Genomic DNA, 23,773 nt, shown 5'->3' with positions numbered 1-23,773 from the left:
GATGTTTTGGCAGAAATGGAAAATATATATATACATTGGTCGGACAATCGCTGGTGTTACTTTCATAAAAGGAAAAGACTTCTCTTCATGTCTTGGTTATGGTACAATTCTGTGATTAACCACTAGTGGAGGACTGGTGCTGGATCGAAGCGAGGGATTGAGATGAAAGAGTGGAAGAAGGAGAACACAGGGGAGAGGAAGAAAACAGTTTTTGCTTTCCTCCAGGTTTTTCTTCATAGCGTTGTGCTGGAATAATTTTCTGCCCCCCGCTCTCCACCCACCTCGCAAGAAGACAAACACGCTTCTTCATCTGCTCCTTGTTCTTCTTTGTGCACTTCTTGTGCTTCTTCAGTGTTAGCGTAGAATTAGCGTAGCGTGGAGTAATCGCCCTCTTCACCATCCATCCCTCGCATGAAGAAAAACACAGCGGAAGAGGAACATGAAACAGAAGAAGGAAATGCGTGTGTGTTGACAGTGCAGTGAATGTATTCGTGTAGCAGTGGAGTGACCCCCCCACCCCCACCCCCATCAACTGGTCAATTGATTGAAGAGCAGGCAGAATTTTAGTTGACCAAGATTTTCTTTTTCTTTTTAGCTGTTGGCTGTTTTTCATCAATTCCATTATTCTGTCTTCTCTGAACATCTTCCTCATTTGTACATTGCGTATCTGTGTTTTCTGTGTGTGTGTGTCTAGGGGGATGATATCTTGGACAGGAGCTCAGAGCTCATCTACACTGGGGAGTTGTCATGGATCTATCAGCCGTATGGACGCAGCCAGCAGCGAGTCTTCTTCCTCTTTGATCACCAGCTGGTCCTCTGTAAGAAGGTAAGCTCACTCTCTCTCTTTGTTCATTTTCTGTCTTTTTGTAAGCCTGAGAACAAGCTGTTAAGCAAGAACATACCCTCAGTCTGTCTTCTTGAAAGTTATGTATCACATGGCTGGTGACGGAGATGCTTGAAGACATTACGACTTCCTTACTCGAGAGCTGCAAACAAATTACATAATATGAGACGGAGCAGCACTCCGCGAAGATGTGTTCAAATCCTCGGCACCTTCACAAAATGGAGCTGTGGTCGTTTGGGCTCTAATGCACCGAGGCTGTGCTCTCCTGTCAGATGGATGTTCACGCTCGACGAGACTTTACAATGCACGCACACATAGACACAGACACAAATGCGGACAGACACTTGCACACAAACACACACAGCGGCTGAATAACTGCATCATCACACGGACACACACGTGTACACACAGAGGAACGATAATTTTACCATTACACAAACAGACATAGACAAAACCAACAAAGGGATACAGATAGACTGCCTTCCCTCTGTCCTCGTCTTCCCTTTTTCTATCTCTGACACTAGAAATGAACTCCAGTATTTCTGCAGATCGCCACGTGTGTTAGCCGTTCTGGTCCACTAAATAAATCCTGCTCCAAGACACACTGAATTATAAATTCTAGTCTTTGTTCTACACATCCTTCTCCAGCATCCTCAGCACAACATGTGTAATGGCAGCCCTCAGGGTGTGTTAGTAACACGCTGCATGTAGCCTTCCATCTTTCCCTCTCATCTCTTTCTTATCAGCACACGGATGCAGATTTGTCTCTGCACGCTTATTAAAAGATGCCTGTTCTTTATTTTCTCTTTTTACCTTCCTTGACCTTATAGTGTGGATGTTATTTGGTCCTAAGGCAGTGGTCACAATGATGTCTTTTATGTGGTCATCTTATTCCTTGTGGTGAGCGAACTGCTGTGGGAGATTCTTTGGGAAATTTCTGACATTTCTTGGGCCAAAAATTAATGAATTTATCAAAAGATAATTGGGATCTTAATCACAAAAGAAGAACAGCAGACAGTAACAGTAAGCAAAACAAATACCAATAATGAAATGATAAAACACAGCAACATATATTAAAAATTCATTAATGCTTTACTATAAATGAAAGTCTTAAGAAGGGATTTGAAACACGCTAATGATGTAGCCTGTCTGATCTCAGTAGGCAGAATGTTCCACAGTCTGGGAGCTCCAACAGCAAAAGGCCCGGCCATTTGGCCGATTCACCAACTTCACATCTGGCACTCCACCCTTATTCAGTTTGATGTGAACAAGAACAATGTAGAAGCTGAAGGAGAAAATCATCAACACGGCACCATTTTTAATCACAGTCATTCTAGTTTCATGTACTGGTGTTTGTCTGTACTAATGTATCTTATACACTGAGGCTAGTTCAAACTCTTTATTGTCGTCTGCACTGCAAGTACAGTGAAGCAGTGGCAATGATATTCTTAGTTCTCAGGCTCCCTCCAACAGCACTCATACAAATATGTATTTTGTAAGATATATTTTTTAAAAATGCATATTCTGTTGTAATGAATATATATCCTATCCTACCGTTGTAAACTGAGACATTTTGGGGTTTTGGACAAAACAAGTTATTTAAAGACCTCACCCGAGGTTTTGGGAAACTGGGATGGACATTTTCTTACATTTTATAGATTATAGACCAAGTGATTAATATGCTGTCTTAATGATCAACCACACCCGATTGTCAAAGTTAGAAGAATAACACAAACACAAACTGTGGTTAGAATCTGACCAGTATTTGCTTCACAAAGACTGAATTTATGGCAGTGTTGTTGTTCTGCATTAGATTGTACAGGTGTACCTATTAAACGGCTGTACTTTCCACCGGTGAAATGGTGCTTTCTGCATTGTGGGACAAGTGCCAGGCAGAATTTGGCATTTGCAATGTGTGTGGAAGGTGTTTGTATGTTTGGGCAGCAGATGGAAGGGGTTGCATAAGACAGACTGTCAAGATACCAAGGGAAGGATGCTTGTTGACACCTCCAAGGTTCAGCACACACACATTAACAGACATCCTCCCCACTTCTTCCCCAGGATCTGATACGCCGGGACATCCTGTACTATAAGGGCCGCATCGACATGGATCGCTACGAGGTGCGGGACGCCATAGATGGGCGTGACGATGACTTCAACGTCAGCGTGAAGAACGCCTTCAAATTGTGCAACAAAGACAGCGAGGAGATCCACATCTTCCTGGCCAAGAAGCCAGAGGAGAAGATCCGCTGGCTCAGGGCCTTCCACGAGGAGAGGAAGATGGTGCAGGAGGATGAGAAAATCGGTTAGTCACACACCTCTCTGCACCTCCCTGTTTGGAAAGTGTTTCATTCACAATGGGCAATGGAGCTTCAGATATGTGTTGTAGTTACTGCAGCACACTACAAGGTGACTTTTTAATGCCTCCGCGCCAGGGACAGCCGTGGCCGGAGGCATTATGGCTGGGGGTTGTCTGTCTGTCTGTACGTCCATCTGTATGTCCGTGCATCTCACTCTTGTGAACGCCTTGAGGGAATTTTTTCAAATTTGGCACAAACATCCGTTTGGACGAAGATGCACTGATTAGATTTTGATCAGCAAAGGTCAAATGTCACTATGACCTTGCAAAACATGTTTCTGGCCACAACTCAAGACTCATCAAGATACTAATCATGACAACATTTCACCCAAATGCCCGATGGGATAAAATGATGCAGTGATGACATTTTATATCCAAAAGGTCAAAGGTCAACTTCACTGTGGCGTCATAATATTCTCTCTGGCTTTTATTCACTGCCATAACTCAGGAACAGAATTGTTGGATACTGAATTGTTGACACAAACCTCGGTGTGGACAATCCACAGTTGTTCTAAAGTGAGCGTGACAATCAGCTCTGACCGGCTGGGTCATGCTCAAAATGTTGTCAGCCAGGCACACATGCACATGATAGTGAAAAGATAAAGGTAAAGGGAGCTTCATGGCCCTGTTTAGGCTCACTGAATGATGGCAAATTTCCACTTACACATAAATGTTTGTTGTTTAGGTTTCGAGATCTCCGAGTACCAGAAGCGACAGGCGGCCATGACAGTGAGAAAGGTGACCAAACAGAAAGGTGAGGCAACAAGAAGATATCAGGTGATTTCCCTTTTCTTTTCCTCGCTGGTGTGCTCTGTCTTCTCATCGCTGTTTACTCTCCCTTTAACCTGCTCTCTTTTTTTACTTTCTACACCTTTTTTAAACACGCTTACTTTGTTTATGAATGGACCTAGATATCTGTGTACTAAGTAAGCCAGAAACGTCAAGTGGATTCATGTCTTCCTGCTATACTGCTTTCAATATTTTTCCTTTGAGTTAAATGTCTGTCAGCCCGTACACGAGGACGACGATATGAGTTGTAAAGCAGCTGTTAAGCATCAATGAAAAGACAGAGGGCTGTTTGCATGAAGTATTTGAGTTTAAAGGGAGATGCTCAGTGCTCAGGACATGTGGGTCCCGTGTCACGCTTGCCTGGAAAAGATATATTACCTAAGACAACTGTTTGCATTTTTTCTTTTACTGAGTTAGGGTGGTTGTTGGAGGGTATTACTTTCATTTACACTCCGATCAAAGTATAAACCAAAAGCACCTGTTTTGGTTGATAGTTGCTTCTGATGCGTGGAGGTGTTCTGTAGTTGGTTTACTTCTTTATTTACCGCTACCTCCCATTGTGTAACCTGGCACAATGGAACAACATGACACCTTGAAGTCAGGAGAAACATCAGGGTAATCATGTTACGTGTGATTTAGCGAACTCTGCTAGAAAGTGGGATATTTCGAACTAAATCTCCAGCGGCTACCGGCTATCTCTTGAACAGAAAAACATGTCAAGCAGGTTATTCAAGATAGTTCCTGACAAAGCATCAGACAGGGGACCCACATGTCCAAACTGCTGGAATCACCCTTTAAGATTTAGCCATTTTAGTGCGAGGCTAGATGTTTGTACATTTGCCATTACTGATGTTCTTGCTATTGCCAGTTTCACAATAAGCATGACCATCCATAAAAGTATTAATTAACCAATGACCACTACTGGAATGTTCTCTCTGACGTTAGGATCCCTGTAGATGTCTGTCAGAAGTAAATGTTGTGTGTTTCTAAGTGCTGTATGTGTACATGGCTGGCACAAGGTGAAGTACTCTCTTGAATTTCAGATTCATTTATAGATTTCATCTTGAGAAAGAGGGCCATGTTGTATGGACATGGTTTGAAAATGATAAAGGTATATGCATTAGAGTTTTCCTTAGAGCTAGCACAATAAGATGCCATGGCAACTGCTAAGCAGCATTGGGAGGTGTTGTGATTAACGTTGGCATTGGAGCATGCAGTCACTGTCCAATCTGTTTACAAGCATTATCTTGACAATCCAAGATAAACAGGTTCCACAAACACACAAACAGACCAAACCCTTCTAACTGCTAAAACAGTGTTTGGCAAAACACCCGTTAACAAAAGACACTGTTTCTCATCTTTGCATTGTTTTTCTAAGATGCCATGGCAACTTTTGAATATTTCATCTCCAAATATTGATTGTATCTAATTTTTAATTGCACTAGCATAGTTGTGATGCTTGTAGACTGTAGCTAAACGACTTTGTAGACTGTAGTTAAATGCATATTAACAGCTTTCTGTTGGCTCTATTTTTGCCACTCTTGTGTTCTCAAGTGTCGAGGGTGCTATTCAAACAAATGTGCTGTCAACAAACATGAAGGAACAATGTCGCTTGTCCAAATGCCTGGTTCCATCATTGTATCGAATGTAATCTGCTGGTTCTCTTGTTTGCCTGCTACAGCGTTTGATTGAATAGCATCTTTAGTCTCCCTTGTGTCATTGCTAGCGCTGAATTCCACTCTTCTCCCAATTCAGCTGTCATCGTATGATCATACTGTATCATATCTCAGGTTTAATATGCGGGAATGTTAACACTGACGGCTCATTTTTGTATGTCTATGTGCCTGTTTTCTTTGGAAGCATGACTTGATGTTGTGTTGTTGTGTGTGTTTCAGATACATTACTGACAGTGTTTCCTGTTTGCTATCTGCCTCCCTTCTTCTCCTCTTTTGCTTTGTGCCCTGCACTGCCTCCTTGTCTCCCTCCCCTCGCATCCCCTTCTTGCTCTTTTTGCACCTGCCTTCTTAGGTGTAAACAGGTGCACGCCCCCCTCATACCCGCCCCCCCAGGACCCCCTCAGTGCGGGGCAGTATGAGGTAACGGAGGACATGGCACAAGGAGAGGTTTTTGAATTCAGTCAATCCAAAAGAGGCCAGGCTCCTTTCTGGCAGAATTTTAGTAGATTAGCTCCATTTAAGAAATAGAGAAACACAGACTCTTCTGAAGGACCAGCTATTTTTCTTAGAAGCACTAAACACTGGATGATCATGTCCCATGATGAAGAAAAATACGAAAACCACACATACACAAGAGACTTCGAAGTTAAGGACCAATGTTAATATAGAGTGTGATTGGAAGCAGCAAGAGGACTGAAGACTTGAGAAATTGAGAAAAAAATAAAACTTTACAATTGATATATGTTAGCAACGTTCTTAGTTATCATGCTTCTCCAGCTGAGTCGACTGTCATGAACTCTCTCCCTCGGATTCTGCATATTCACGCCATCTGAATGTCCTGGAGTTATTGAGATTGTTATATTATTTCATTTTTAATTCATCATCTGGGAAGAAGTACACGGCCAACCCAGGGCATTTCCACTTGTATGATTGTGTCCAAAAGCTGAGATCTTGCTGTGCTGCTATGTGAGATTGCTTGTTGCATTCTTCTGAATGTGAGGTTGAATAACGACGGGCCTCGGCCACTGGCTGTGGCGTGTGAAGGACCTGCGAAGCTCGACTGTCAGCATCATCTCTGAGTTAGATCCATCCCGCCACTGACCACAGACCGGTCAGGCCATCTCTGCTCCACTGATGTCTGCGTCTGGATCTCCTCGTCACCCTCAACGCTCCTTAGTCCTCTCTCTAGCTGTTTGCATATAGTAGCCCTCTCTTTGCCAAGTCTGACATTCGCAGCGTCTCCCTCACTCTCTGCATCCCTCTCTCGTCCGCTCCATCTCTCCACCCACCCGCTCCGCCTCTGTGAGTCAGTGGCTCTCAGAGGAAGAGCTTCATTCTTTTGGAAAGCTGCCATTGGCCACGACATGATGGGTCAGGGAACAAATCGATAGTTGGAACATCAGTAGAATATTTACATCCTTTCACCAACCACTTTTGACAGGGTATTCGTAACCGACCACGCAGAGGGGCTGTGGGTTGCATTTGACGGAGAGCTTGCTGCTCAGATGAAGCAGCTGGGATCAGGAGATAGGCAGGCTACGGTCCACCTGCCTCGTGTCAGAGCCCCTCCCCACTCTCCCCAGAGACCACCCCTGTAGCACTGTGCTGGCAGCTCACTGGGTGTTTGGAAAGAGCACAGCCTACCTCCGGAAATCCACTGAGAGCTAAAAGTGAAGTTGATGCATTGGCCAAGGTCTAAAATAATATCTCTTTTCCACGTCAGCTGTAAAAAAAAAGAAAAAAAAAAAGAAAAGACTTCTTCGGTTGACTTAATTATTTTGTATTGCTCACATTGTAAAGAAAAAAGCACAGCACATATTCAGTCTGATGAGTACTTTTTTCTCATTTGAGTAGCAGCGATGCACAGTGTGAGAAATTAGAAAGAGCTCTTACCAGCACGAGGGGAGATGGTCAAAAAATGGCTAGAGTTATAAATGAACACGGCAACCATCGCAGTCGGTTGTGAATCAGTAGTGAAAGACAGCACACTGCGGAAGTGTGAGCCAATACCATGGGGAGGAAAAGGTGAATTTAATCTGTAGCACGCCGGCGTCCTCCGACAGATTCATGCTTCTCTAAAGACTCCAGCTTCAAATCTTGGCACTCCTCCACGTCACGTTGTTTTCCAGATCTGATCCATGTTCTGGCAGTTAGCTCGACGCTGTTAAGTGATTTTACAAAGGACTGCGCCCCGATCAGATTGATTTGTTTAGTCAACAATGTCCCCCCGAAGCTGCAGCGAGCGAGATCCCGCGCCAGAGGTGTTAGAAAAGAGAAGATCTGCTGGTGAGGAACTACTAATTCGCACACATCATGAAGGTGTATTCTTTTCTACAGTTGGAATGTAAGTGACACATCTGTCCATGGTTTGTGATCATATTTTGACCTCGGATACAGAAGTACATTTTGTGTTGAATTATATCACCTGATGGACAGTACATATACAGTATGACAACTTGTGCAATGTGATATATCATTATATATCTTCACTATTCACTACAACGTGATATGAAAGAGTTATATATCGTTCTATGTCATTTGTTTGCCTTCTTATAGGCCTTATAACCTATTGGAAAAAAGACCTTAGAGTTGCTTTGTATGTTGTGTAATTTATGTTTTGTTTCAGTAAAGAAAGTTGAGAAATGGGTGAGTTGGCTGCTGGTGTCTGTAGAGATGGCTCCCAGTGAGATCGTTTTGGAAGATAATTCCTCGGTCTGGCACAGCAAAAAGATATGGTTCCCAGGCCATGATAACCTCAGGTCCCGTGCTACGCCCACCCCCATCCCCCTTACTCCACGCTGCCGCCACCGCCACCACCGACATACAGACACAAGCATGCAGGCAAACACACGCGCGCACACACACACACACACACACACACACACATACACACATAATCATGCGCACTTGCTGGCCCGTTCTGCTGCGGAGAAGAGAGATGCTATCTAACAGTGCCTTCCAGCATTCCACTAGTGATTATCTATTCAGTTTCACAGGCAGATTTGAATTAGTCATGTATTTTCCCTTCAGTGTGGGACTTGCATCTCTCTCTCTCACTCTCTCTCTCTCTGTCTCTCTCTCTCTCTGTCATACACAGTGGGAATTCCTCGTTCCCCAGTGCGTGAGATTCACTCGGACAGAAACTTAGAGGTCAGGCCTTTTCCATATGAGTAGATACTGTGCTGTCTGACTGAAACACCTTATTATATTATATCACACTCACATAGCGCTAATTTTATTGCACAAAAAGAAGTAACTCCTAATTTCAGAGGTTTAGAAACTACATAGAAGTCATTTATTGTTATCTACTGAACATGCTGACAGATGGTTTAATTTGAATATGTAGTAGGACACAGATTTTCATTAGTCAAGTTAGGTTTCACATTTGAAAGTATATTATTAACAGTGAGTTATGAATCAAAAAGAAGAATCATCTATTTTACCTTTATCAGCTACACACTGTAAATAATGTAAAAAGAACAGATCATATATTTGGATATTGGTATTTTGCGTTGGAGACGAATGTTGTTCCAGTTCTAGCGTGCGGTAGACCTCAGTACCAGGTAAATGCATGCTTGTGGCATCCAATATTTTGCATGAGACTTAAGACAACTCTTAGCAGATTGTTTAGTTTCATTTAACTTCCAATGGGATTTTTCCACCACACGGAACCATTCATTTGTGAACCCATACCATCTCACTAAAGGGAGTTCTTTTCTCTGTCCACCTGTCTCCTGCTCACTGCTCATTACAGGTTGTAGCTTCTGTTTTTATTTATTGTCAAGCAGAGGGGAACACCTTCCCTCATGCTGAGTCAAAGACTGAACTGCTGATAGGTGATATGAAAGGCACTGATGCTCTCTTTTTTTGCCCAGATATAATGGGTACTATAAACTGTCACATTATTCTAACATTATTCTTTGATGCCAACCTACACTGTCACGGTCCAAACTGCTGGGTATTTCTTTTTTCTTTTCCTTTTGGAGCGCCATTAACCGCTGAGGCAAAACGGGTATAATTTTTCTATGACAACAGTGAACCAAATAGGAGTTAACACTGATCATGGGTGTTTGTGTGTGTATAGATTTGTAGTCAAGCAGAAGAGCTGAATAAATGCGAAACCTCTCGGGATGAGCTAAAAATAAACATAATCCTGAAGACACACACACACACACACACACGCACAGTACTTCATTACAATTCATATCATGCTCTTGTTTCTACTTAAGAAATGATTCTTTGAAGTACAATGACTTGACAGTACAAATTAATTCCTCACTTGTATTTATTGAATGCAGTATTAAATAGTACCATTTTGGCCACATTGTTAAAGGGTGTATATATTTTCTCATCTAAATATCATTCTGACCTTGTACTGAGAGCTGAGAGGACAGCCTTCTCTGCGGTTGAAGATGTTTTCCTTTTTTTTTCTCTCCCTCTCTCTCTCTCTCTCTCTCTCTCTCTCTCTCTCTCTCTCTCTCTTTTTCCGGTCATAAAACGGAGACAGCCAAATTAGCCGGCCGTCAACAGAGGTTGCTCAGATTTATGTGATTTCCTTTTAGTCCAGGGTGTAAATGAGCCGCTGACCGCGCTCACTCATATCATTTAGCATAGCAGCATCTCCAGTAGGAACCCCTTGCAGTTGGTTATGCAGTCCTGTGTTGTTTCAGAACAGTCAGGGTACAACAGAGTCTTCAATGAGCCATATATCCATGTGGTGTTCAATGACAACAAGCTTAACAGAAGACTGACATCCCACTTTTGGAATCTACTCATTGTATATTACCATCTAGTTTGAAGTCTGGATTCTTTGCCTATCACAGAACATTTTACTCACAGTATCCATATCCTTTGTCACCATATGCAAACATTTGTCATTTTCTTTCTTGCTGGCCTTTTGAGTTTTGATTATTTGTTGTAGAAATGAAAAACCTGAAAAATAATGCCTATTCAATCCAGAAACTGTGAATGGGAGAGTGGAGATGTCAACTGTATGTACATTATATGTTTTGATGTAATCAGAAGCACTGGGAATATGTTGTACTTTGCTGTAAAAATAAATCCATATCTGATATAGCTGTACTTTTGTTGAAAATAAAACCTCTACAGAACTGCGCGTCCAGGCGTCAAAATGTGTGACTGAGGGCATTGTGCTTGGCTTCCTGTGGCGTGACATCATCTCCTGTTTGTAGGCCCCATTCCCGACCGCTGACTCATTACTTTGTCGATGTGTTGCAGAGGAAAGATTTAAGGGCATGTGATGGTTTTGCTGGTCACAAGTCGCAGATGAAGAACATTTTCTACAATCCTCCAACCGCAAATTGTAGCCTGCAAATAACTCTGCTGCTGTAATCAAATCAATAAATAATGAGACTCATGCAAATGTGTTCTCCCAGCTGGCCTTGCTGATCGCTCCGCTTCCCAATGTTTTGAAGTCCACAGATGCGAGACTGTTTTTTCAGGCAGGATCTAAGACGTCCTGGTGAGATGCAGACACTGTGTGTGTGTGTGTGTGTGTGTGTGTGGGTGTGCGCATTATTCCAGTTGTGTTTGAATGTCTGAATAACTGGAGTGAGACTATTCGGTTGTGCAGTGTCACCTGTGAAAAAGGCAGATGCAAAGAGACATTAATAGATGTTCCAAATTGCCAATGAGAGGCCTCATGTTTGGACCAGAGCAATAAGCAGTGTTACTGTGGTCTCTAGTGGTCGACCGTGGTGCTACACTTCCGATGGACGGGGCAGGCTTTCCAACATCAGGAGGATCCTCAGTCTGGATTTGACAAAAGATGCTTCCAAGAGCTTTGTCGAGCTAAAACGTCTATTTAAACTTGAGCGTCGCTCTTCATGTATAAATAATAACAAACAAAAATTTGGGACAGTGCAGTGATCTTTAAAGGGATCAGTTAAAAAAAAAAGTCCCACGCTGAGGTTGGTTGTGTGAGTGCCAGTTTTCTTGTCTTGGGAAAATATGGCAGAGGAAGAAATGGATTATCCAGTCACATCGATGAGGCAAACCTCACTGGCCGTGTACTCTGATGACTGTGGGCATCATATGAGCTCTGTGGTGTCGTGCTTCAGGTAGTTCCTCAGGATCAGAGGAATGTCCAAACGGTCAATGGCGGGCTCCTTACTCGTGAAGGGGATGTACCTTCGGATTGCAAGCCGAGCCTGCGACATCAGTGTTTTGGGACAAACTAGAGTAGAAAGAGACAAAGAAAGGTCAAGGATCAACACTTTTAGACCCATTCCACACTTAAATGCGCGACGGTCGGACCATAATCAGTGCCTCACCTCTCTCTTTGAGCAGCAGGACCAGAGCTTCATTCTGCTTGGTCGTCTTGTCAATGATCAGCGTGGGCAGATACACGTCTGCCCCAAAGTCTATGAGGAGCTGGATGTACTCCACTCCGCAGCCGTAACGGAGACACACCTCCAAGACTGTCTTTGGCTGCTTTATCCTGGCCAGCATCTTCTCATCAGTGCAGTTGTAGTTGGGGTTGGCCCCGTGGAGGAGGAGCAGTTTAAAGCAGTCCAGGTGTCCATAAATGGCTGAGATATAAAGGGACCCTCTGCAGGCTGTGGCATTAGAGGCCCACTCGGGCACTTTGGGTCTGACGTCCACCTCAGCTCCGAAGCGCAGGAGCTCTCGGAGCACGTCCAGGTCGCCCTCCCGGGCAGCGGTCAGCACCGGGGAGCAGTTGTTGTGCGGGCTGCCGTTGGGGTCGGCTCCGGCCTTCAGCAGGGCGACCACACAGTCCAGATGTTTCCCACTGACAGCTGTGAACAGAGGCGTCTGGGCCTTCACGTCCAGGCTGTCAATCTGGATTCAAACATAGCAGTACACCATCATGTTGTCACACTTACAGACCAAAGAACTAAAGAGAGTCTCTTGAGTGCACTTAGTGTCATTAAAGCTGCATTACCAGTTTTTGGTTGTAAGAGCTTGAGATTACAGCCCACAAGTTACTGTGTAGTTCATTATTGTATAGAAGGTATTAATAAAGTCCTTATTGAGAGTCTACATGTAAAGACAAGGGAAGAAGACAAAAGGGTAATAAGGAAATAAGGGGTTAACAATTTTGCGCTCAAGAGGGACTTTTAAAAACTCTTTAAATGATACTATTCGTATGTTTAAATCACTGAGTGCCCATTTAATCAGTTATATTACTGGGTAACAAGACAGCAACGACGGGGTTTAGAATTACGACATATTCACGAAAAGCGTACTTTTGGAAATTGCGATGTTTTTAAAATGGGATTCTGCTTTTACATTCTTCTAGTTGGTAGAGAGTAAAGCATTGGGCTTAGCCGTGGAAGTGAAATGTGCTTTGATAACTACGGCTATAAAACAATGTAGAGTTTTATAAGATATGTTTATGGTCCCAGGGGTGCACTTACAAGGTATATTAAAGTTCATTGTAAAGTTTTTTTTTTTCTTTTAAGCATTTGAACATGGAATTATTCAATATGTACTCAGTAATTTAAAAGGACTAGTGTGGTTCCTTGGTACAGGGAACTTGGCTCATGTAAAAAATATTTACACAGTAACTTGCAGGCTATAATCTAAAGCACTATCAAAGAATGCAGGAAGCTGTTTTGGCCTTAAATGAAATGAATGAAACCGCTCCAATCTGAGAGCTGTACAACTCAACGCTCTCTGTATCTCACCTCTGCACCGTGCTCCAACAACAGCTCCAAGCACCTCAGGTGTCCCAGAGAAGCAGCGGTGCGTAAGGGGGTTACTGGGACCCCCCACCCGCTCCGAGCATTGATAGACCTCCTGTAAGTCTCCTGAGACAGGAGCTCGGAGAGCAGACCCGCGTCGTCTCCGCTCACGGCGTTGTTCAGGGCCTGACACTGCTCGTTGTCCTCATCCTCCTCCTTTGGCTGCAGCAGGGAGAAGATCTTAGAGATGTCCATCAAACTCATGTTGACAGCTTGGCCCAGAACCATAATGTAACCCCAGGCGGATGCAAGTCAAAGCCCTTCCATCTGCCGTGGCAAAAATGTCAGAGAAAAGATGATAATACACCCAGTGCACCGCTGACATTCTCCTGTCCTTGTGGGTTGTTTTTGTCAAGCAGGATTTTTATTTCAACTTTACAGATTCCTACATGAAAGTAAAAGAATGCAGCTTCCTACCACAAGCATGCGGTAGTATCATAATGCAGTGTGTTTACATGACATAATTACCACACACAAGGGGGATCACGGCAATACAGACATAAAAACGTGAAAATGTTTCGTGTGATGGAAGGAGCACGGGATCTGCTCAGTGGAAACAAAGTTAACATGGTTTTGTATTGACAAAAACAAAATGGAAGTTAGTGCAACAAGACACTTACCTCTTCTAGCCGCTCGCTGATGTTATTCCCAAAGACATTAGTGGAGAAGAGCAGGTAGAGACTTTCAGAACTCCATAATAAGTCACATGGAGGAAAGAAGGAGAGAAAGGTCCTGCTAGGAGTGTGTGATGCTTCCTCAGGAGCCCTGAGATGTGAAAAGTGCAGTATGGTTCATGTATGTGTGTGTGTGTGTGTTCATGTGTGTGTGTGTGTGTGACAGAGGGGGGCCAGAGCTCCTCTCTTGGAGGGGGGTGGGGTGGGGGTGGGTAGGGTGAGGGCTAATTTTAGGCCACAGATGGGCCTAGCTAAACTTCCATTCTTGGAGAGTCCAGGCTCAGGTTTATAATTAGAAAGGTGATACAAATGTGACACTCAGTCGGTGATTGGTGAGTACGACTGTCTGTCCCTGTTTCCTGAACAAAGACAAGAAGAAAAAAAAATGATGGACTGGAGACGTCTGAGTCCCTGCGTCTCCATGGTGAAGCGTGTTGTAATGATCCTCCACTTTTCCTTTCAGCTTGTCAGACAGATATTAAAGACACAACAGCCCACTACTGCCTTGTTGTTGTTGTTTACCATGTGATGTTAAAGCCAAATAATCAGCGAGAGAGGCTGTCTGCACCCGGATTCACACCCGGGCAGCCATTTTAGCATGTGTCAGCTGCATGACTGTCAGAGGCTTCAGAGGAGCAGCCAGTCAGCTGTTCCTCTGCCAAACCCTCCCATGTCTTCATACAGTCCCATGTTTAGAAGGGAGCCTGTGACACGCCGCATTCTTTCACCAGATGGCACACGAGTCCAGATTCCTGGCATTAAACAAATACATGAGGACTCTTTATTTATTTATTTATTTATTTATTCATTTGAGCACACAGACATGGAACAATTGAATGTGGAGAGCTAATACTATGTCCTGAGAGCGAGATCATTTGCCACAGCAGCACAGGAAGAACACTTTGCTTGTGAGTGCAATAATTATCATAGATTAAAAGTCATGTGATATTGTATCAAAAAGGTGACTCCATGGATGTGAAAAGGAGATAACGTACTGTGCAGCCAATCCTGCCTTATTATTATTGATGATGAAGACCGCTGACATGAATGTATTTACACCCTGTGTTTATACCTCTCCTCTGTGGGTTAAAAAAACACTACAGCCTGTTTTATAGCACACATGTTAATGCTGTCTCAATATTCCACATTTTGTTTTGGTATCTTTGTGTTGCACATTTTGTATTTGGTGATACACACTGTTTTAGTTGGATTTAGTACAGTAGTTCTTGTCACGTTCTCTTGTTTATATGTGAAACAAACAAATAATTGAGTCTATGATGGATAAATAAATAATTAATATCCTGGATACGATCAAAATCATGTCCATGTGCTCCCCCTCCAGTCCCCCGGTCCGCCACCAGGTGGCGGTAGTGACGCGCCGATATCAGGAAGTGAAGCAGGAAGTGCAGCTGCAGTCAACATCAAGAGAAGAAGGCGAGTAAAAGCTTGGGAAGTGGAAGGCTGTTATTGTTAATGCCACTTATTTCTAGTTTAATGTTGTGTTGTGTACAAAAGGTCTAGTTTTGCTAAATGAAAACGGCTGGCTGTGACTCTTAATTTGCCCCTCAAAAAAACAACCGTGTAATTTACATGCTGCGTCACAAACTAAATGTTCATCCAGAAAGCTAAAAACTATTTTGTACAAAATGGAGGAGGAGGAAGAAGCTCTAAGAAACCACTGCAGGAGAATGATTCGCCGTGTCCAGAGGAAACAGCAGCAGCCAGAGGAGGAGAGGAGGAGACACGGAGGAGCCGGAGGGAGGCAGAGGAGGACCGAGTCCGAGAGACGAGTTGCAGCGGGGGGCGGCTCAAGAGTTCACAGCGGGTGTGGTGACCTCCAACAGCGTTCAACACCAGACAGAGGCCGAGCCTCCCTCAGCCTGGGGTGTCGGTCCGTCCCCCCTCAGCTCATTTCAATGCTGAGGCTCAAAACTTTGAAGGAGGAGATGAGACGGGTTAGGTGACGTTCATGTGCTGCTCAGTTTTACCAAAATGCCATGGTTTATTTTTTTAAAAAAAGAGCCATATTTCTCCTCTTCCCATGTGTGTGTGTTGTGGCAGGCTGCGGAGGTGGAGCTCCATGATCCAGCTGTCTGCAGTGTGTGTGAGCAGCAGCAGGCTGCTCTGGCCTTGAAAAGTTTTATCAGGAGGAAGAAGACACAACTGCAGTTCCAAACACTGAAGGGCAGACTAAGCACGCACTGGAGCTCTGGAGTAAGTGACTTAAAACCACAAGCCACATGTGTCCGACTGCCAGCTAGTACTAGTGTCAGCTCTCCTGAGCAGATTGATCATTCTCAGGATTAAAAGTATTCTTTCTCTGTCGTAATGTGGTGTGCTCCTCGGTGGAGTTTGTGCAGAATCTCCCAAAGCCCTTCGATGCCCCTCTCTGGATTTGGGAGGAACTACTTAGATGGAAATATGCGGGTCACAGCAACCTGGGGTTGCCTTAGCAACGACAAAGGAACGTGTAGTTGCCCTGGCAACAGATGAAATGAGGGGTTACCCTGACAAAAACGCTACTGGAACTCATTTAGCAAGCCCTCGCTGTCCTCTCTCAGACAGATAGCTGCAGACAAGACGGACACAGCATTAATACAGTGCTGTGGTGGAGTCAAACATATTACCTCTTTATTTTGACACACAGGCTAAGCCCACCCATTTGCCAGTAAACACTGATCCATATGATGATGATGGTGTCCTCCGTTCCCCTGCTTGGCTAGAGTTGTGTTTATGATCACACTGCTAAGTAACAAACAAATGTCTAGCCTTTGTTTTGAGTATAAAAAAGGACATGCTAACAAGGTTAGTACAAAACAGCCATTTATTTTCTCATCACTGTATTAAAGTTAAACACAACACTATCGAGAGCAAATGAGTCTGGCCCTTTTTTTTCCTCCAGTTTGTGGTCACTTGAACACTGTAAACATTAAAACAACAATGTGTTTAATTCAGCTTCGCAATTAAACCTATTTGATTTTTATATTGGCACAAAAATTACACAACAGACAGCCATGGAAGCACGCATGCATTGCAAAAAAATTAAGAAGTACAGTACAATATATGTGCGGCAATAAATGAACGGAGCATTGGTAAAATTATTGGGACATTTTACCAAGTTCCTTTTTGCATTATTGCCGTTACATGGTAAGGGGCTAGTAAACCTACTATAGAAGTCGTACAGTTACATATAAACACATCCAAAGCACTGATCAAAACAAACAGAATGACATCACCAGATCCTCTGTCAATCGTGGACAAGCTATGAAAAAGGTACTAAGACAATTTTGTTTAAGTGGGGACTGTTTGTGGAAATTGTCCTGAAGTACTGATCTGTTATTTCAGCCATACACTGAGATGTAAACGGCTGATTTTAGATGAGTCTATTGGGCCAGGTCCCTTTAAACCTTACTAAAGCGGAGGGTAGAGCAGGATTTACTCATCTGGCTTTCTCTTGGGCTTCTTTGGGTTGCGGGAACGGCTCTTGGCCTTGCACAGTGGGCAGATGGGAGCATTACGATGAATCTGCTGGTGGCAGGACAGGCAGGCCTGGAGAGAGAGGGAGAAATTTAGAGCAATCACTTCATATTATGATGTTCTTGCTGCGTTTTCGAGTAAGTGTGCATCTCAGTCTGGGCGTATGTGACTAAGCCTAATGTTTTATTTACTCAACTTTGGGGTGGTGTCTGAGTTCGTCTTCCTACAATTTTCTCCATATATGGCTCAAATATGAGCAAATTACATCATGGAAATTCCCACTGTGTTTTCATTAATGAGAAACAAACTATTGAGTGCAGCCTAATTAACTGTAACTTAGGTCTTGATTGAAAATGGCTGCTCTGGTATTGGGACCATCCACCCTCTGTTGTTGTAATGTTAGTTAAAAATGTTACAGCAGTACCTTCATAGGTGGGGGTTGCTGTCTGAAGGTGGCCGTCTGGCGTGCATCTTGCTTCCTGGACACCTGAAGCTGCTGTGCTGCTGCTGCAGCGGCAGCAAGGGATTCTGGGATGGCGGGCTCATGCGGCTCCTTCTGCCACTCTGCTTTCTGCTTCTCAAAGTAACTGTTCAAAGCAAAGAAAGAGAGAAACCTGGCTTGCTGTGATTCCTATTTGGAGTTTGAGAATCATATCACAGTTGAGATTATCCCATCTACGATGTGTATCAAGAGATGTGGAGTTGGCAAAACCAGATACAAAGGAGACTTAAATTGGACAACACCACAGTCAATCTCGCTCATCCTCTTTTTACGTACCTTTTAAAGTAAAAACCACTCTGTTTTCTCTCAAAATAGCTTTTGCGATCAGAGGATTCATGAACAAATTAAATGGGTTGTATTTCCTATAACCATAATCCAACAAACCAGCAAACATTAGAGCTTGCCTATAATCACCATATTAGCATTCACATTTAAGAAATCCCAGTTAATACAAGTAATTGAATTAATTAATATGGACTACATGGATTCATTCTTATTTTCATAGAAGTTAATCTATTTCAGTTGGATTTTCTGCTATTGCTGAGGTGCAGAGTGCTCATTTTTATGCTGAAATCACTCACAGAGTATTTTCAAATGTGTCTAACACCCCACAGGCCTGTGAGGTGTGATGTAATTTTGTCCGAGGTTGCTTCATCACACCTTGTAAAACAATTACAGTGGACACTATTACTGTTGGGTAAAATTACCCTAGAATTACTTCACTGGCAGCATGACATGCAAGTGATTTATAACATCTCCCCGGACGTCACCATGAATCTCTGTCTGTGATGAGTTCTGTCTTCTAAGAAAAACCCCTGAAGAACAACAGTGATGAGCCTCAACTTTTCAAGTATCTCATAAACTCGGGGAACATCAAGGAGCACGCCACCAAGAAGGAAAAGAGAGACTGCTACCATCTGGACAGAAAAGAACTCATCATCTGAGCTTCCACACAGTTCACAGCCGAAATGAGAAGCCAGGCTGCCAACAATGCTGTCAGCGTGCAGAACAGCAGTGGCCCAGCACACTTCCTCGCAACCAAAGCTCTTTATTTGTGAAGAAAAAATTCAATTTGCAGTACATAAAATATCCTAACCAACCAAAGTGGAAAATTACATCAAATTCACCATTACAAAACATCACAATTACAAATTTCCCAATGAACTCTCAAGTTAGAAAGACTTTCCGAAAGTGGGCAGGAGTGACGCATCTTCACAGCTGTACCTGTGAATGAGGGACCACAGGGGCGATCGTACCAACGTACACCTGGAAACATAAACGTGATCCACGGTGTCATTAAACACCCCAAACCTTAAATAAACTAGTCACAGTCGCACTGTTCTGTGTTTGGAGCTTGAGAGAGCTGCACCTCCTGCAGTTTCCTACACAGAAAATGTCTGTGGATAATAAAATCCAGAAGTCTCCGAGACCAACACTGAGACTGACCTCATGTCTATATTCTAGCACCATCATCTCAGATTTGCTTCGTAGTAAACCGCCCTATCTCAATATCATCCACCGTTGACGGATGTCAGACTGCAGTTCATGTGGCCAAGAGTCTACCTGTCAGCCCCCCTTCATGTGCCTGAAATGTTGTAGCTTAAAATGGGATTCAGTGCTCACGGGCATCAGTAGCTGGACAAATGGAGGACAATTTGGATGGACCTGAATTTCTGAATAGATTTACAGACAGAGTGTTGACATTTTTTAACAAAATGTAAAGAAATGTTTTTAAAGCCAGCCTCTAATAGCTATTAGCACGACTACAATTTAAGGCACTTAAAGGGTCAGTTCACGCAAGTCACAAAAACATACCATCCCACTGATTTGTGTTCAAAACATCAAAATGGCATTTGAAAAATATATTTTTCCAAAAAATAAATACTTGAGATAATCCAAAGACCTCACTGTCAACAGGTTACATTGGGGCTATGAAAACCTGTTCAACAAACATAAAGACCAGTAAATGAATATTAAAGTCAGACCACTGATGACCATAAGATTATCCCTCACTTAAAGAATATTCCTTCTAAGGCAATATAGGAAATTAACTGCCTCATAACCAAATTCCACGATGTTGCCTGCACACAAAAAAAAATCAATTAATCAACATGGATTAAAGGCAACTGAACTGCCATTCGTCCTTGACATCTGAGAAATCTGACCTGAACATCTGATCCAAAGCTTCACCACCAAACGACCACCTGTCATTTCAACGCCCACCTTCAAATACCGTTTACCACCCAGCACAACTGTCAGTAAAACTATTAATGCTGTTATTTATAACCATGTTTGCTATTACTTGTGCATTATTGCACAACGTTGCACCACTTTGTTTTAATTGCATTTTAACCTAAAAGCAGAAATGTGCTGATCTCTGTCTGCAAACAGGATAAGTTTTGCTCATATCGTCCACTAAGACTGATGCTACTATTAATATCCACATTATGCTGCGTCAAATAGTTTTGCATATAACTGTAAATGTTAATGTAATTTTACCCTCGATTCAAGTATATAGTCTTTAATTGTACATTTAGCTAAATTTCTTTTTGCATATGTCGCTTGAAATGTACTGTTCACACTTATATCTAAAATGGTCAGAAATATTCCTCTCTGGCTGCTAACATGATAACGTCAATGTCAAAAGTCAAAATTAAGCAATATATCTTTTTATATAAATAAATAGAAATATCTAAATAAGTCATTCATTGTTTAAAGCATGACTGTTGGAGAGGTATACAAAGTATCTATTCAATGCACTAGAGAGTATATGAGTATATGAAGGCATTCCTCAATCAAAAAATTCATACAAAAGCAACCTATTGTAATGAATGTATCTACTAATAAGCATAGTCCAAAATGTTCATTTTACACGGACTGCTTGGTGAACCCATTTCCCTCTAGTGTCCTTGTCTTCTCAGCTATTGACAGCCAAATATTCATAACCTTCTAAGATAAAGTTAGGGACATATGATCCACGATGTCCCACCCAACTTTCTTTATAAACAGTCCCTGTCCTTCACAGCAAGTTACATTAAGCCAATGTCTCTCTATGGACTGATTCATGTCAAATGTGAGACTGTTTTGTGGCGCTGTGAACATTTTTCAACCTCATTTTTAAATTCTGTAACAACCAGATTGCGCTCTGTCTTCTGGTTGTGTATGGATATCTTAAGGTTGCTTGTTTGCAACCCTTGCAAAAAACTTTTACTTCATATATGCTGATTTAATAACTACCTTCCATTGCTGGAAGACTTGAATTATACTGACACATGAATAATAAATCTCCAGTTTGGATTCTGCTAAATCGCTCCAGCAGTGTCGCTGAAACAAATGCCGTCAGATATTATATCTTTGTTGAGTGCTGTTGCAACCTAACGCTGCTACTACAGCTTGGTTGTAGTTAAGTAATTGATACAGTACATAAAAGTATCTTTATAACAGACCGTAGCAATGGATCAGGATTTAAGGGACTTTCTTTTTGACTGGACCAAGATTCTGTGTCACTGATTACATGTGGTGTACTACAAGGTTCAATTTTGTGTTGTGTTGTTACACTTACTCACGGCCTGCAGATAAAATTACAAAAAAACAACAACAATTGGTTATGTTCCTGGAAGTCTGATTAACTTTGGACTTTGTACAGTACACATTCTTTTCAGTAACACTATCAGTGCACACTGAAATGTCCTCTGTTGCTGCAAACAGTCTGCGAGCTATGCTCAACTTAAATAAACCGTGACAGTGACCATTGAGTGTTTGTATTGTCTGGTAGCTGTTGTATTATTTCCACTTTCCTAGAAAAAAGTAATAATCTCTTATGTTTTCTGATCTTTAATAATTGGCTGTACAACCCTCTACTAGACACCTAACACAGACGTAAACACACTGTAAACAATATCAAGCAGCATCTGTTCAATGTATCATGCATGTATTGTGTGTGTGTGTGTGTGTGTATACTGACTCCAGGGATAGCTTCTCTTCTTCTTCGTTCAGGTTTGGGAGTCTGTGTAGACCTAAAGTCATCCTGAGGGCATCAACATGCTCCTTCAGAGGTTTGTACTCATCATGCAGACGACGGGTTGTTTCTAGCAGCTTGTTCAGGTCGTTCTCTGACTGCTTGATGGTGCTCTCCATCTGAGGGGGCAGAATTGTGTTTTTCAGAGATAGATGTGTAATATGCTTGGTATAAGCTATTTGTGCTTATATCTAGTATACTGAAAATAATACAGGCACTGGAATTACATTCATGATATCCTTGTTATGTAATGTTGGTCTAACATTGTTATTCTCAATGCTGTTACTAAGTTGAACAGCTGAACTGAGATTTCTGTGCTTATCTCTGAATGCAGCAGGCGCTCACCACATTGATATCGGCATGGATGAGCCGCAACTCCTCCACATGTGCCATTTTCTCTTGTAGAAGCAGATCCATCTCTTGTTTGTATTCTTTCAGATGCTTCTCCTCAGACTCCAGAGCCTCAAACTCAATCTTAAGACGAGACTTGATCTTCTGCATCTGGACAGTCTTGTTCCTGCAGCCAGTGGCACAGACAAAAGACACCAGCTGTCAGGTTATTTGCCTCGCAGATGGAAAAAAAAACAAAAAAAAAACACGATTTTTCTCACAAAAGCAACAAGGTATAAAGCACCACACACTGTTTATCTGTCCATCTGAGATTCACTGTTTAAATGTACGCTCAATTACGAATATCTTAATTAACGTTCTGCATCGATGTTAAGCACAATGTCTAATTACTACAGCCTTAAAATAAATACATTAAATCCTGATACAATCATGTATTCTGCACATCTGTTACGCAGTAACAAAGCATGGCATTAGGACATACAGACATCGCCGGTGTTTAATGAGTTAACGACAGACCGACAGGATTGCTGGCTAAGTAGCTAGCTTACCCACAGAAATAATTAGCAACGCACATCTGGCATTTTGTTGATACACATCTGGACTGTTGATGCATGTGTGATCCCAGTAAGCACTTCAGCTACCGCTTCACCGAGTCTTATCGGTGGTGATTTATCGCCAACCCTGTCCGAAACAAGTTAAAACCAGCAAAGCAAAAACCTATAACGTTATAAGACGGGGTCCGCGGCAGACCGGCTAATATTAGCTAGCTCAGTAACAAAAGCCAAGCCAGGGGGAGTCAGTCTCGGCCGGCTAACGTTAGCTAAGATAACATTTCTCGGTAACGTCAACGTTACGTGTCAAAGAGCTGACAACCGTTCAGTTTATCTCCGCACACAAGTCTTACCGTATCTCCAGGATGTTTTCTAATTTGCACATTATTTCTTGTTCGTCCGCCATGGTGCAGCAGTCCCTTGTGGCTCAGTCTCCAGCTCAGTACCCGGAGGGCCCCGGTGGTCTCCTTGTTCATACAAACACAATAGCTGCTGTGAGCGCGCACAGGAGCACGCGCCCGCAAAGTGAAACCGTGGCTACGTGTGCGGACGCGCGTGGCCTCTGGCTCACACGGCGTGCGACCGAACAGCAGCACAGAGTGAACCCCCCCACCAGAGAGTGACCCCTCCCCCCATAAAGTAAATTATATTATATTATATTATATTATATTATATTATATTATATTATATTATGTTATGTTATGTTTAGCTACTGAAATGATTCACATCAGATTACTTCTGGAAAAGTAGCAGAACCACAAGGAATAAATACTGTAAGTAAAAGTCCTGCATTCAAAACCAGAAA

At 42.7% G+C, this 23,773-nt stretch overlaps 3 protein-coding genes across 4 annotated transcripts in view; 1 reads left to right on the top strand and 2 right to left on the bottom strand.

Annotated features, from left to right (window-relative positions):
* The window catches only part of LOC139206878 (rho guanine nucleotide exchange factor 9), a 43,247-nt gene extending 32,468 nt beyond the window's left edge, over positions 1 to 10,779 (top strand). For both annotated transcript variants that reach the window (XM_070836475.1, XM_070836476.1), the window contains 4 exons: positions 695 to 826; positions 2,906 to 3,149; positions 3,889 to 3,957; positions 6,021 to 10,779. In XM_070836475.1, the coding sequence (XP_070692576.1) occupies positions 695 to 826; positions 2,906 to 3,149; positions 3,889 to 3,957; positions 6,021 to 6,196 (621 nt within the window). In that variant the 3' untranslated portion in view covers positions 6,197 to 10,779. The remainder of the gene's footprint in view (positions 1 to 694; positions 827 to 2,905; positions 3,150 to 3,888; positions 3,958 to 6,020) is intronic.
* LOC139206880 (ankyrin repeat and SOCS box protein 12-like) lies at positions 10,105 to 14,199 on the bottom strand. Its single transcript, XM_070836478.1, has 4 exons — positions 14,016 to 14,199; positions 13,339 to 13,662; positions 11,962 to 12,490; positions 10,105 to 11,864 (listed from the first exon to the last, which is right to left on the bottom strand). The coding sequence occupies exons 2-4, from the start codon at positions 13,621 to 13,623 to the stop codon at positions 11,719 to 11,721; spliced, it is 960 nt and encodes a 319-aa protein (XP_070692579.1). The 5' UTR covers positions 13,624 to 13,662; positions 14,016 to 14,199; the 3' UTR covers positions 10,105 to 11,718.
* A 2,676-nt stretch (positions 14,200 to 16,875) lies between these two features.
* zc4h2 (zinc finger, C4H2 domain containing) lies at positions 16,876 to 23,444 on the bottom strand. The gene is made up of 5 exons (XM_070836479.1): positions 23,322 to 23,444; positions 22,412 to 22,583; positions 22,013 to 22,185; positions 17,971 to 18,133; positions 16,876 to 17,618 (listed from the first exon to the last, which is right to left on the bottom strand). The coding sequence occupies exons 1-5, from the start codon at positions 23,372 to 23,374 to the stop codon at positions 17,505 to 17,507; spliced, it is 675 nt and encodes a 224-aa protein (XP_070692580.1). The 5' UTR covers positions 23,375 to 23,444; the 3' UTR covers positions 16,876 to 17,504.
* Between the last annotated feature and the right edge of the window lie 329 nt (positions 23,445 to 23,773).

The sequence above is a fragment of the Pempheris klunzingeri genome, chromosome 9 (assembly GCF_042242105.1).
Source record: "Pempheris klunzingeri isolate RE-2024b chromosome 9, fPemKlu1.hap1, whole genome shotgun sequence".
NCBI classification, from domain to species: domain Eukaryota; kingdom Metazoa; phylum Chordata; class Actinopteri; order Acropomatiformes; family Pempheridae; genus Pempheris; species Pempheris klunzingeri.
The sequence above is the reverse complement of the archived record's forward strand: the minus strand, read 5'-3'. Positions and strand labels throughout refer to the sequence as shown.